Raw genomic sequence first — 14801 nt, forward strand, 5'->3', positions numbered from 1 at the left:
CCCTGGGTCAGGAAGATCCCCTGGAGAAGGGAACGGCTACCCACTCCAGCATTCTGGCCTGGAGAATTCCATGGACTATACAGTCCATGGGGTCACAAAGAGTCAGACACGAGACTGAGTGACTTTCACTTTCACTTTCCTGAACCAAAAACCTAGAATCTGAGCATCTAGAACATGTGACCCAAATGGAATTGCTTAAATAAATCTTTAAGAACAAACTACTCTGAGACTTAGGAAGTCTCAACTGAACTTTGTGGCTACTGAGGAGCACTGATGAAATCCAATGCTCACTTTTGTCCCACCACCACCACCACCACCTCTGGACAAGTGAGCAGGAGAGGATCCTGATGAGAGAAGCTCATTCATAGCGACCCCTTGTATGGAAGCATCTTGATTCATGAGGGAACCCAACAGCCTCTTCCCTTTCAAAATAAGAAAAAATGCAGGCAGAAGGGGAATTTACAAATTTGATCAAGAAAGAACTTAAGAGATATCTTCCCACAGAGAATTGAGAAGAGCTCAGACAAATCATAAGTTCCTAAGAACACAAGGGAAAAGTTTAGTTTCTCCTGTAGGGAGTGGCTTGGACTTTGTTTACCTTTCTCCTTCTTGGATTTTATCCCCTGATCTCTGTAGTTTCTTGAAGTAGGTATTCTTTAAAATCCTAATAATGGCAATGGGCTTCTTTTTGTTATAGGCTGGAGATTAAGGAAGTAGGCATCTTGGTCAAATTGCACTTCACATCTTCTCCCACGACTCCTCCAAACCCTGACCAGAGGTCAAGGACATGAAGAACTATAGCAGCGGCATCTCAGGCTTTATCCTCCTGGGCATCTCTTCCAACCCCCAGATGCAGAAACCCCTCTTTACTGTATTCCTTGTCATGTACCTGGTCACCTTGGTGGGTAATGGACTCATCATCCTGGCCATCCACTCTGACTCCCGGCTCCACACCCCTATGTACTTTTTCCTCAGCAACCTGTCCTTCATGGATATCTGCTTCACAACAGTCATTGTGCCCAACATGCTGGTGAACTTACTCTCAGAGACAAAATCCATCTCCTATGTGGGCTGCCTGGTCCAGATGTACTTCTTCATGGCCTTGGGAAACACTGACAGCTACCTGCTGGCCTCGATGGCCATAGACCGGCTGGTAGCCATCTGCAACCCCTTCCATTATGATGTGGTCATGAGCCCACGGCGTTGCCTCCTCCTGTTGCTGGGTTCATGCACCATTTCTCACCTGCACTCTATGATGTATGTGCTACTCACGTCCCGCCTGTCTTTCTGTGCCTCCCATGTCATCAAGCACTTCTTTTGTGATACTCAACCTGTGCTCAAGCTCTCCTGCTCTGACACGACTACCAACCAGATTGTGGTGATGACCGAGACCCTGGCTGTCATCGCCACCCCTTTCCTGTGCATTCTCTTCTCCTACCTGAGAATCATCGTCACGGTGCTCAAAATCCCCTTTGCGGCTGGGAAGTGGAAGGCCTTCTCCACCTGTGGCTCCCACCTCACTGTGGTGGTCTTCTTCTATGGAAGTATCATCTATGTGTATTTTAGGCCACTGTCCATGTACTCAGTGGTGAAGGACCGGGTAGCCACAGTTATGTACACAATAGTGACACCCATGTTGAACCCTTTCATCTACAGCCTGAGGAACAAAGATATGAAGAGGGGTCTGAGGAAATTAAGGGGCAGAATTTAGTCATAGAAAGAATAACAAGAGGGAATGTCATAACTGGGAGATGACCTAAGAGATGATCAGGTACTTAGATGGTACTAAGAGATGAGTACCATTTTTCACATGGTACTCAAAGAGGTGATGAGAGCTGGTCTTGAATCACAGTAAGAGCATTGACATGGAAGCCAGATCACTTGGTCTCTATCAATCACTTTGCACAAACATATGTTCAATCCCAGGCCAAATACTGCTAGGAATCTAGATGTAGGAAAACATTTCCTGCCATTCATATATTGGATAAAACTATCCCCAAATAATTCTTCTATATGCTTCACACTGGCTAGTGTTCCAGAAACTATAAAATTTTGCTATTTTTAAATAAGAAATAACATAGATTTGATAGAAAATTAGCAAAGACTTCTTGGAGGGATGACGTAAGATTGTTCTTCAGGAGTGTTTCAGTTTTGAGAATTGAAGATTCAATAAAAGAAGAATTAGGCAGAATATTTCAAATATTGAAAACCAGTTTTCTTAAACCATAGAAAAAACATATTTGAATTAAAGACCTAAATGTAAGGCCTGAAACAGTAAAACTTCTAGAGGAAAACATAGGCAGACCACTCTTTGACATAAATTGTAGCAATATTTTTTGAGATTTGTCTCCTAAAGCAAAAGAAACAAAAGCAAAATTTTTAAATGTGATCTAAGTAAACTCAAAAACTTTTGCACAGCCAAATAAACCATCTACAAAATGAAAAGACAACTTACTAAATGGGTGAAAATATTTGATTAACATCCAAAATACATAAATGGCTCATGCAATTCAATATCAAAAAACAAATAATACCATAAAAATGGGCATAAGACCTGAATATATGTGTTTCCAAACAAGATACACAGATGGCCAATAAACAGATGAAAAGATGTTCAACAGCTCTAATCATCAGGGAATGCCAATCAAAAACGCAATGAGATATCACCTCATACTTTTCAGAATGTCAATTATCAAAAGGTCTACAAATAGCAAATGTTGGCAAGGATATAAAAAAAGTATCCCTAGTACACTGTTGCTGGGAACATAAATTGGTGCAGCCACTCTAGAAAATAGTACAGCATCTACTCAAAAACCTAAAAATAGAACTACCATATAATCCAATATTTCTATTCCTGGAACTATATCAGAAAAATAAGAACACTAATTCAGAAAGAAACATCCATCTCAGTATTCACAAGAGCACTATTTACAATAGCCATGATATGAAAGCAACCAAGTATCCCTAAACCAATGAATGAATAAAGAAGATATGGCGTATATATACAATGAAATACTACTCGTCCATAAAAAAGATATTCTGCCATTTGCCACAGTGTGGATGGACCTATATGGTATTATGCTTAGTGAAATAAGCCAGGCAGACAAAGACAACTACTTTAAGTTATCACTTTTATGTGGAATCTAAAAAAAACAAATGAATGAATATAACAAAAGAGAAACAGACTCACAGAGAACAAACTAGTGGTTACCAGTGGAGTAAGGCAAGGGGTAAGGGGCAAGATAGGGGTAGAGGATTAAAAGATACAAACTACAATGTATAAAATAAATAAGCAACAAGGATATATTGTACAGCACAGGAAACTATAGCCATTATTTTGTAGTAACTTTAAACTGAGCATAATCTATAAAAAATACTGAATCACTATGTTGTACACCTAAAACTAATATAATAAATCAGCTCAACTTTAATAAAACAAATAGTGGAAATCATCCAAGCTGGTAAAAGCAATAAACATAGGAATTTCTTTGAGAGACAGAGAAAAACTCTTATTGGGGCTTTTTATTTTTTTTATTTATTTTTTTTTAATTTTATTTTATTTAACTTTACAATATTGTATTGGTTTTGCCATATATCAAAATGAATCTGCCACAGGTATACATGTGTTCCCCATCCTGAACCCTCCTCCCTCCTCCCTCCCCATACCATCCCTCTGGGGCATTCCAGTGCACCAGCCCCAAGCATCCAGTATCATGCATCGAACCTGGACTGGCGACTTGTTTCATATATGATATTGTACATGTTTCAATGCCATTCTCCCAAATCATCCCACCCTCTCCCTCTCACACAGAGTCCATAAGACTGTTCTATACATCAGTGTCTCTTTTGCTGTCTCATACACAGGGTTATTGTTTCCATCTTTCTAAATTCCATATATATGCATTAGTATACTATATTGGTGTTTTTCTTTCTGGCTTACTTCACTCTGTATAATAGGCTCCAGTTTCATCCACCTCATTAGAACTGATTCAAATGTATTCTTTTTCATGGCTGAGTAATACTCCATTGTGTATATGTACCACAGCTTTCTTATCCATTCATCTGCTGGTGGACATCTAGGTTGCTTCCATGTCCTGGCTATTATAAACAGTGCTGCGATGAACATTGGGGTACACGTGTCTCTTTCCCTTCTGGTTTCCTCAGTGTGTATGCCCAGCAGTGGGATTGCTGGATCATAAGGCAGTTCTATTTCCAGTTCTTTAAGGAATCTCCACACTGTTCTCCATAGTGGCTGTACTAGTTTGCATTCCCACCAACAGTGTAAGAGGGTTCTTATTGGGGCTTTTTAAACTTGAGAAGAGGGAGGCTAGGATGGGAAGATAGAGGCTACCATCAGCAGACAGCCACTACAGTCACCTCTAAGGATGAACCCTGAGCAGACTCGGATGAGAAAGCACAGGATACTGGTCCCAGATAGCTGAGGTTCATAGCAAAGGAATGATTTCCAAGAGCCCAGACTTTTGCATCTTCCCATACATAGAAAATGCGATTCCCAGGTGGCTCAGTGGTAAAGAATTCACCTGCCAATGAAGGAGCCTCAAGAGACGTGGGTTTGATCCCCGGGTCAGGAAGATCCCCTGGAGGAGGAAATGGTAACCCACTCCAGTATTCTTGCCTGGAGAATCCCATGGACAAAGTCCAAGCAGTTACAAACAGTGGGACACGACTGAGCAACCGAGCATGATACATGGAAAATGGTAAATCCATTAACTCAAGATGCCTGATTTTCTGTAATTAACAGTAATCTTTTGATATTCTGAAAACCTGATCTGTGTTACAAAAGCTGCTATATATCCTGAGCTCTCAGTTGCAGTTTTGGAGCAGTCTCTCTGAATGATCTGAGAGGCTGAGTCCTGGGCTTAAGTCTTCAGTTTTGTGTGCTGAGTAAAATATAATTCTCAACTTTCAGGTGATGCATTTTTTTCAGTTGACATCAGGCAGCAAAATAAATTTTTGCATTTCCTGTGTACAATAAGTCATCTCTAGCTACTTACAAAAAGATATATATTGATAGGTGAAATAAACCATGATAAATATAGGCAGTGGAATAGTATTCAGCTATGGTAGCTCAGACAGTAAAGAATCTGACTTCAATGCAGGAGACAAGGATTCGATCCCTGAGTCAGGAAGATGCCCTGGAGAAAGGAATGGCTACCCACGCCATCATTCTTGCCTGGTGAATTCCATGGACAGAGGAGCCTGGCAGGCTACAGTCCATTGGGTCCCAAAAAGTCGGACACTACTGAGCAGCTAATACTTCACACTTTCACTTTTTACAAGAAGAAATGAGCTACCTACCCATGAAAACACATGAAGAACCTTCAGTGCAAATACTAACTGAAAGAAGCCAATGTGAAAAGGCTACATTCTAGATGATTCCAACAGTGTATTCCAGAAAAGGCAAAACTACAGAGACAGTAAAAAGGATCAGTAGGTGCCAGGGGTTGGGGAAGGAAAGAATGAATAGATGGAGCACAGGAATTTTAGGCAGTGAAATTATTCTCTATGATACTATAATGAAGGATACATGTCATTATATTTTTGTTAAAACCCATAGAAGGTACACCACCTAGAACAAAGCCCGGTGTAAAACTATGGGCTTTGGGTAAGATATGTCAATGTAAGTTAATCAGTGATACCAAATATACCCTATGGTGAGGAAGGGTGATAATGGGGGCTATATGTATATAAGGCCAGGGGATACAGGGGACTTTCTGATGAATTTTTCTGTGAACTTATAACCTAACCTATAAAGTCAATTTAAAGGGGAAAATTGAAAAATATCTATCTAAAAATTGCATTTGCTACGCCACTTATACTTGAGGACAGTGTGGATTAGAGAAGTTAACAACTTGCTCCAATGTGATGGAACTGGAATTCAAAAACAATAGCCTGGCTTAAGATAATGAAGCAATAAAATGTTTAAGAAAGGCAAACAAAATCAAAATTAGACTCAAAAAAGATTAACTCTTGCAGAGTTCACATAACTTGTTAGAGGCAGAGTTCACATAACTTGTTAGAGGCAGAGCTGGTATTTGAATCTATTAGGTCTGGTTCCAGCTTCCCTGGTAGCTCAGACGGTAAAGAATCTGCCTGCAGTGCAGGAGACCTGGGTTCGATCCCTGGGTTGGGAAGATCCCCTGGAGGAGGGCATGGCAAACCACTCCAGTATTCTTGCCTGGAGAATCCCATGGTCAGAAGAGCCTGGAGGGCTAACAGTCCATAGGGTTGCAGAGAGTTGGACACGACTGAGCGACTAAGCACAAGTCTGGTTCCAGAGCTTGTAGCTTAATCTCTTCCCTATAACGTGATACCTGCACCTAGACACAGTCATCCATGCAGAAGAAAAAACTCAGAGATGTCAGAGGCCATCACCTCTCCTTCCAGCTACATGCTGACATGCACAGGAGCACAGGCATGTACAGAGAGCACATAGAGTGTACTAGCACACACATGTACATAACACACATGCATGTGCATGAACACGCCACCACCCCTATGGCTCCATGGTCCTACTTCCCTTCCAGGTGTGGAGGCTACATCTCTACAGTCAGGCTCCCTAGTCTCCTGGGCACAGAACTCAGTGAGGGCATCAGGACTGTTCTCTCCTGGGAGAGCTGCAGCACCGATGCCCACAGAGGTCTGGCTTGAGGGGGAGGATACTCCCACTGGGTCTTCCTCCTGCCAACAGTTCTCACTGTAGGTAGAGAGAAGAATCAGTGCACTTCTGATGTTAGATCTCACTGAAACCTGCCTCCTTCCTCAGATTCAGAGCCTGATAATAACCCGCTGGCAGGACACCAGGCCTGATCAGGACCCTGAATCTCCCCTTTCAAGCCCACAGGTAGGCAGGCTAAGGAGTCTCTGGGAACAGAGACCATGGGTTAACATGTTCATGTGATCTTTTCCTAATCCTTTCTTCTCTTCTTCATCTCAAAAGCCAGGAAACACTTCCTCTTCTCTATTTTTTCCTCTCTCTCCTTATAATCGCATATCACACAGAGTACAATCTACTCTGGCCCCTGCCCTAAGGGGCATAGCCCATATCCTACAATCCAGAGCCACAGAGTTATCTTTTTCAGGAAAGGAGTCAGCAGAGGAACAAGTGAACAAGAAAGTTAGGACAACACAAGTGTTAAGAGGATACACCCTGAATCCGGCTCCACCATCACCTAGCTGTGTGGCCTTTAGCAGGTCACTTCGGTTCCCTCTGCCTCACTTTCATTATCTGTAAAATGGGATGCTGTAAAGACTAAATGTCTTAATGCACGTGAAGTTCTTAGAGCAGTGTCTGGCACATGTAAGCACTGTGGAATTGTTAGCTATTATATGACCATGATGAGAATATACATGGGAAGAGGCTGCAATGACTTGGGGGCCTCAAGGTGGAGAAATCTGTGGGAGACATGGCCAGCTCAGCAGGGAAACACAAGAGATTTGTTTTCAAGAGACCCACTTTAAATACCTCTTATGGATCAGTATGTTGGGACAGAGGAAAGACAGTTACACACAAAAAGGATTTCCATAGGCGTATTTGAAAAGTCCACTTGTCTTGACATCTAGAATTGAACAGCTGAGGAGGACTACATAAAGCTTTAATCTAAGAGTGAAAACTATGCAGAAAGGAGAGATTTCATAAAGATGAGGAAGGAAAGATCATCCTGAAAAGGGCCCTGCAGACCCTCAGCAGGACTTCCCTGTTCAGGAGACTATACACATATGATCTTCATGCTGGCAGTGGGAAGGTGCAAGATAAGGAGAAGCTGAATTAAAAAAAAAAAAAAAGTGGGTTCAGGAAAGATTCTAAAATCAGGTCCTGGTGCTCCAAGAGCACAGAGCTGCTGTTGACTTAGAATCTGCCAGAGCTGAGGTCCAGAGTCTCCACCACCATCTCCCCATAAAGGTGAGGAACACACAAGCCTAAGGCTTTGGAACTGGAACAGCAGGAGGAAGGAAAATGAAAAGGTCCTGATGTGTGGGAGCAAAGGATGGAGGAGGAGGAGGAGCAGGTCAGCAAGGAGGCTGAAGGCAGTTGGCAGGCAGAGGAGGGCTGCTGACAAAGGATGGCTGGCTTAGCTCTCCACCATAGATATGGAGAATTCCAGGTTCAAGACCAATAAGGATGATTTGGGGAAGAAGTCTGATAAAGTACTTTGAAACACACAATTTGAAATCAAGCATACCTGAGTTTGAATCTGTTTTATACCAATTGAGTGGTTCTCTGAAATTAAGTTCTTTATAAAATGGGGAAATAATACTACTAACATCCTAGTTCTATTGTGAGGATTACATGAGACAAGTGCTAAGTGCAGAACCTGTCCAATAAATGTTAACTGAGTTTTCCCCAGTTTAGTCACTCTTCAGCTGTCCTTGCTCATTCTGTGGAGCAGCATGGATGAGGTATAGCTTGGCACCCAAATATTACTCGCTAAACATATTTATATTCTGTTCATAAAGTTCATTCTCTGCTCCAACTTTGGACTCCCTGGTTTCATGTGGCTGATAGCTTGGAGACGGGTGCTGTTTTAGCAAGGAATAGAAATCAACCAGTGATGACAAATGTCCACAAAGTAGAAAATACTAAGGAAGAAAAATTGAGATACATAGAAATAGTCTCTTTGTGCTCTCAAGGAAGATAGTAAATACCTTTTAAGGGGGGATAGTGTGATTTCAAAGGCTTGCAAAGTTTCCAGTCCCTCCTGGTCCTTCCCAACTACTACCTGATGACAAGCCCTACCAATCATTAAAATATCATTATTCTAGCTTCTTGTCACAGCAGTAACATTGAACACCTGTGGAAAGAGTCACCAAATTCTTCTACTCAACTATATTTATTTTGCCAGTGACATAAAATGTTTTGTTATTAACCATAATCACTTTTATTTACAAAGTCCTATACCATGTAAAAGTGTGTAAGCACATATTATTTTGTTTAAATAATAGGCAAGTATTGGGGTCGCTGAGGGTCGGACACAACTGAGTGACTTCACTTTCAATTTTCACTTTCACCCATTGGAGAGGGATATGGCAACCCACTCCAGTACTCTTCCCTGGAGAATCCCAGGGACAGGGGAGCCTGGTGGGCTGCCGTCTATAGGGTCACACAGAGTCGGACATGACTGAAGTGACTTAGCAGCAGCAGCAGCAGTGAAATAAGGTATTTAATTAACAATAAAATTGAGTGTGCATAACCTAATCAATTTATTATAGTTGTGCTTTTGAAAATAATGAAAAGTGCTTCCATTTTTATTTTAAAACTGGCTATAAATCAAAACCCCATGCTTCTTAATCATCACAACGCCTTGATAAAGAAGCATCCTACTTCCACCTTATGTGGGTTATGCAAAATAATCAGCATGGGAAAGAGGCTAAATATCTAAGGAGGGACATAGGCAGTTCATGTCTGAATTCCAGCATCTCATTCATTGACAGCATTTTCCCATCAGAGTCTCCAGATACGTAACATATGTAATGATCTGGCATCAAATAACACAAGTGTCTCTCCTCTAAGTGTGCTCTGGGGGCAACAAACAGGTATTGCAAGTAAGTGGAGTTGACTTTTACCCATGAGACTGCTCAACCAGCTGCAGTCAAAATCATTGAAATCAAGGCTCTGCAATACAGCTTGCTTTTTTTACAGCTTTATTAAAGTATAATTGATATACAAATCTGCACATATTTAATGCAAACAATTTGATGTAGGAATGGTATGCGGTAATCTACCTATGTTTCCAAATGACAGGATCAGGCAGGCAAAAAGTTAAACCACACCCATCTTATTGATGGGTACACTGAGGTGAAAGGTCCTGCTCAAGGCGTGAGGAAAATACACTGTTACCAGTTTCAATAAGATGGGAAGGAGGCTCCCTACCACCCAGAAGAAAGTCACCTAGATATGGAGAATTCCAGGTTCAAGACCAACAAGGATGCGTTAGTCCTTCATCACCAGGAAAACCAGTGCCCCAGGAATGAGGCTGAAAGATACGGTGAACAAAATGGGGAACGAGAACAGAATGAAATGAATACATTTCCCCAAAATGGGATGAAAGGACAATTGTCTCAGACTAGGAGTATCTATTACAAATTTCCGTGTTCATGAACTCAGCATTTCATCTCTCAGAATGTATTATACACCAGTAGAAACTCTCTCATAAGTACAAAATATTTATATACAAAAATATCCATTGTAACACTATGATAAGAGAAAAATCATTATGGATAGTATGACCGCATTTCTGAATATAACATGCATATAGATCCATGTAATGAGAAAACTAAAATACGCACAACAAGCCTACGTCTCTAAGAAGTGTAATTTTAGGGAGCTGTCACCTTTTAATTATACAATTAATAAAAGAAACATGCACCCCTTATTTTTAAATGCAAACACACAAAATTAAATATGGAAAGAAGTACCCACTACATCCGTTCATTCTCACTTCCGAAGGCAACTACACTATGTAAACACACACACCCCAACAAACACAACATATAAAGGAGATAGTTTTCTTTACAAAAATGGGATTATTCTATAGCCATTGCTCTGCAACTTGCTTTTGTCACTTAACAATATCATAGGCAGTGGTGTAACACTGATAACACAGCTTACCGATGAATAGCTTCCACTCTGCCATCAGACTGCCTGAATTCAAACCTCAGCTCTACCATTTAGTTACTATGAGATCGGAAAAGTTACTTAACTTTGCTAAAGTCTATTTTTTTATCTGTAAAATAGGGATATATTGCGTTGGCCAAAAGGTAAGTTCGAGTTTGTCTGTAACACCTTACATAACCAATCTTTTGGCCAATCTCTTAGGATTTGGAGACAATAAAAGAGTCAAAAGATACACAATGTCCTTAACTAACTGTGTATGGTATGTATACACTGAGTGCTATTAATTATATATGTGACTAACATTGCATGTCTGCTCAGTCGCCTCTGACTCCATGGACTGTAGCTCACTGGACTCCTCTGTTCATGGGATTACCCTGGCAAGAATACTGGAGTGGGTTGCCATTTACTTCTCCAGGGGATCTCCCTAACAAAGAGATCCAACCTGCATCTCCTGAATCTCCTGCATTGGCAGGCGGATTCTTTACCACTGTGTCTCCTAGGAACAGCAACAGTAACACCTAGGAAGCCCTGACCAACATTAACCATCTAGTTTCTTTAAAGACTGTGAGATATTAAGTAATGTGAATTCACTAACACCTGTTTCATTAACTCACATATTGTGAATATTTAGGTTGATTCCTCTGTGGTTTGTTTTATTTGTATTGTCGTATTTGGTATTAGAAGCAATGTTACAATCAAAATGTGTGTACGTATCTTTGTGCTACACATAGATGACTATCTTTAATGGACATACTTGTATAAGTGGAATTACTGAATAAAGACATGAAGATTTTCAGTTCTTATAGAGTTTACCAAAAGATCTATACTGATTACCCTCTCACTCTCAGAGTATGTGTCTTGTATATATGTATATATATATATATATATATGTATGTATATATATATATATTTTTAAATATTGCAGAATTTTCCTGTACTCTTCAAAGGTTCCTTCAGCCGCTCTAATCATCAAATCAGCATGAGATAAATTAATGGGAAAATCAAATTTAATTTCATTTGTATGAGAACTTCACATACAAAACAGGGTCAGAGACCTCACACACATGGGAGGTTAAAAGATAGAAATGTCCAGTAAGGTCTATGTGCCATCCTGAGCTAAGAATTGCTATAGAAGCCTGGGGCTCTCAAGAACAGCAGAGTCATCCACAAGACATTAAGAAGAGCAGATGTTGGGTGGCTGGATGTTTGTCCTGCCATACAGATGGGACCACTTAAATAAAATTTCTCTCTGGTAATAAATCTTCCATTTCAATCCTAAATAGTAAAGCAAGGAACAGCAGTTTTTCTTGAGTCCAGTGGGTCTCAGTCGACTTGAGTTCAAATTAATCTACAGGCCAAAATGATCCGGGGAAGGCTGTTCTGAACCTCTACACAATCTCACGGGTATAAATTGCAATTAAGTCTAATTTCTATTTTCTGATTACCAATGAGGTTGACATCTCCTTACAAGTTTTCTTTGGTAAATGTGTTGCTGATATTTTCTCTGAGTCAATAGTTTATATTTTAGCTTTCCTTATGGTCTCTTTTCGGAGAAGGCAATGGCACCCCACTCCAGTACTCTTGCCTGGAAAATCCCATGGATGGAGGAGCCTGGAAGGCTGCAATCCATGGGGTCACTGAGGGTCGGACACGACTGAGCAACTTCACTTTCACTTTTCACTTTCATGCATTGGAGAAGGAAATGGCAACCCACTCCAGTGTTCTTGCCTGGAGAATCCCAGGGACAGGGGAGCCTGGTGGGCTGCCGTCTATGGGGTCACACAGAGTCAGACACGACTGAAGCAACTTAGCAACAGCAGCAGCAGCATGGTCTCTTTTGGAGTAATGTTCACATTTCTGAGTACGGTATTTTGTCATTCATGCCTCTATATTGTATTTCTTTCTTGGGATAGCAACCCCATTCTGAGGTTATAAAATATTCTCCTTTATTTTATATTCACTTTACAATATTGCATTGGTTCTGCCATACAGCAAAATGAATCTGCCACGGGTGTACATGTGTTCCCCATCCTGAACCCCCCTCCCACTCCCGAATGGCCTTTTCAAATTCCATTGAATATTTCCCTGGGGTGTTATTAGTGAACTGAATTTCCTTGGCTTGAGAAAAATTTACTTTTTTCAGCTTCATTGAGATTTCACATATAACAATGTACATTTAAGGTGTACAACATGGTGATTTGATCCACTTACATGTCTCAAAATGATTAACACAGTAGGGTTAATTAACATACCCATCACCTCACATAATTACCATTTTTATTTGGGGGATCAGAACATCTAAGATCCACTCCCTTAAGCAGAATGGTGATTACCAGGGGCTGAAGGGTTGGGGAATTGGGCATTAGCACCTTTCAAGTATATAATACTATAGTGTTAACTTTAGTCACCAGGCTGTACATTAGATCCACAGCTATTTCATCTTGTAATTGGAAGTTTGTACCTGTTGATTGACATCTGCCATTTCTCTCAGATCCCAGTACCTGGCAACCACCACAATACTGTTTCTATAAGCTTGTGCTTTTTATTTTATTTTTTTTGGCATTAAAAAAATCATAATTTTATTTTTGCAATGACTATGTGATTTAAAAAGATAGTATATAAGAGTAAATATTACACACTGCTACTGCTAAGTCGCTTCAGTCCTGTCCAACTCTGTGCGACCCCATAGACGGCAGCCCACCAGGCTCCCCTGTCCCTGGGATTCTCCAGGCAAGAACACTGGAGTGGGTTGCCATTTCCTTCCCCCATGCAGAAAAGTGAAAAGTGAAAGTGAAGTCACTCAGTCGTGCCTGACTCGTAGTGACCCCATGGACCACAGCCCACCAGGCTCCTCCGTCCATGGGATTTTCCAGGCAAGAGTACTGGAGTGGGTTGCCATTGCCTTCTCCGAAGCTTGTGCTTTTTAGAGTCAGCTGTTAGAAAAAAGGAAACCCTGCCATTCACAGCATGAATGGAACTTGAGGGCATTTTGCTAAATGAAAGAGTCAGAGAAATATAAATAATTGTATGATAAAACTTATATGTGGAATCTAAGAATTAGCATTTTTAAATAGTGAATCTTCCATTTTTAGCAATATTCCTAAAATTTATTCTACTTATTCAGCTCCTCGTCTTGTGTTCTGTATAGTTTCTTCATATAGCTCTTCATCATCTCTTTTTCCCCTCCTCAGCTATACCCTAAAGATTTTTCAGATTTTCTTACCATTGTCAGTTGTAACTTTTTTTTCCATTACATATTTCTACTATAGAAATAGAAATGTTTCTAATAACCATTTACTGCTGAATAAAGAAATAATAAGAGCTACATTTGGTTTATTTATTTATTTTTGGCTGCTTGGGCCTTCGCTGCTGTGCACGGGCTTTCTCTAGTGGTGGCAAGCAGTGGCGACTCTCCAGTCGCCGTGCACAGGCTTCTTATTGCGGTGGCTTCTCTTACTGCTGAGCAGGGCCTCTAAGGTGCACAGGATTCAGTAACTGCAGCAGGCGGGCTCAGTAGTTGTGGTGCATGGGCTTAGTTGCTCCACAGTATGTGGGATCGTCTTCGACCAGGAATGGAACCTATGTCCCCTGTATTGGCATGCAGATTTTTAACCACTGACCACCAGGGAAATCCCAGGAAGAGTATTAATATTTGTATATTTATTTGGTACTTGGCAACTTTGCTGAAATCTACACAGGATTCAGAAGTTTTCAGATGACTGTCTTGGATTTCTTTAGATATACAATCAAACTACTTAAAAATAATGACAGGTTTAATTTTTCTAATGTTTATGCCTCTGTTTCTTCCATTTTGCTTTTTTTTCTGGGTCAGACTATCATCTGAACAGTGTAGCTTAATAGTGGTAACACAGATCATTCTTGCCAGTCTTTTCCAGGACACTATGAGAATGGGGCCCTTACATACAGCATTTGAATTTCCTATAATATTAGAATGTTTAGAACAAGAACTTCATACTTTGTTAATTAGAAAATTCAATATATTGAAAAGATTAATCTTGGTAATATAGGCCATTCCTGATAATATAACTATTTGGAGTGGCATCCCTGAACCAAAAACCTAGAATCTGAGCATCAAGAACATGTTAGACAAATGGAAATGCTTAAATAAACATTAAGCAGGTTTTACTCCAAAGCCATAAAAAAT

General features: G+C 40.5%; 1 protein-coding gene across 1 annotated transcript; it reads left to right on the top strand.

The window, feature by feature from the left end:
• The first annotated feature begins 689 nt into the window (after positions 1–689).
• Positions 690–1711, top strand: LOC102415317 (olfactory receptor 1L4-like). The gene has a single exon (XM_025262448.3). It carries the CDS (start codon positions 788–790, stop codon positions 1709–1711), a length of 924 nt encoding a protein of 307 aa, XP_025118233.3. The 5' UTR covers positions 690–787.
• The last annotated feature ends 13090 nt before the right edge of the window (positions 1712–14801 follow it).

Source organism: Bubalus bubalis, chromosome 12 (genome assembly GCF_019923935.1).
Source record: "Bubalus bubalis isolate 160015118507 breed Murrah chromosome 12, NDDB_SH_1, whole genome shotgun sequence".
In the NCBI taxonomy this organism is placed as follows: Eukaryota; Metazoa; Chordata; class Mammalia; order Artiodactyla; family Bovidae; genus Bubalus; species Bubalus bubalis.

Bases quoted from the DNA above. Each gene is read 5' to 3' on its own strand.
- LOC102415317 (XM_025262448.3), top strand. From the start codon at position 788: ATGAAGAACTATAGCAGCGGCATCTCAGGCTTTATCCTCCTGGGCATC.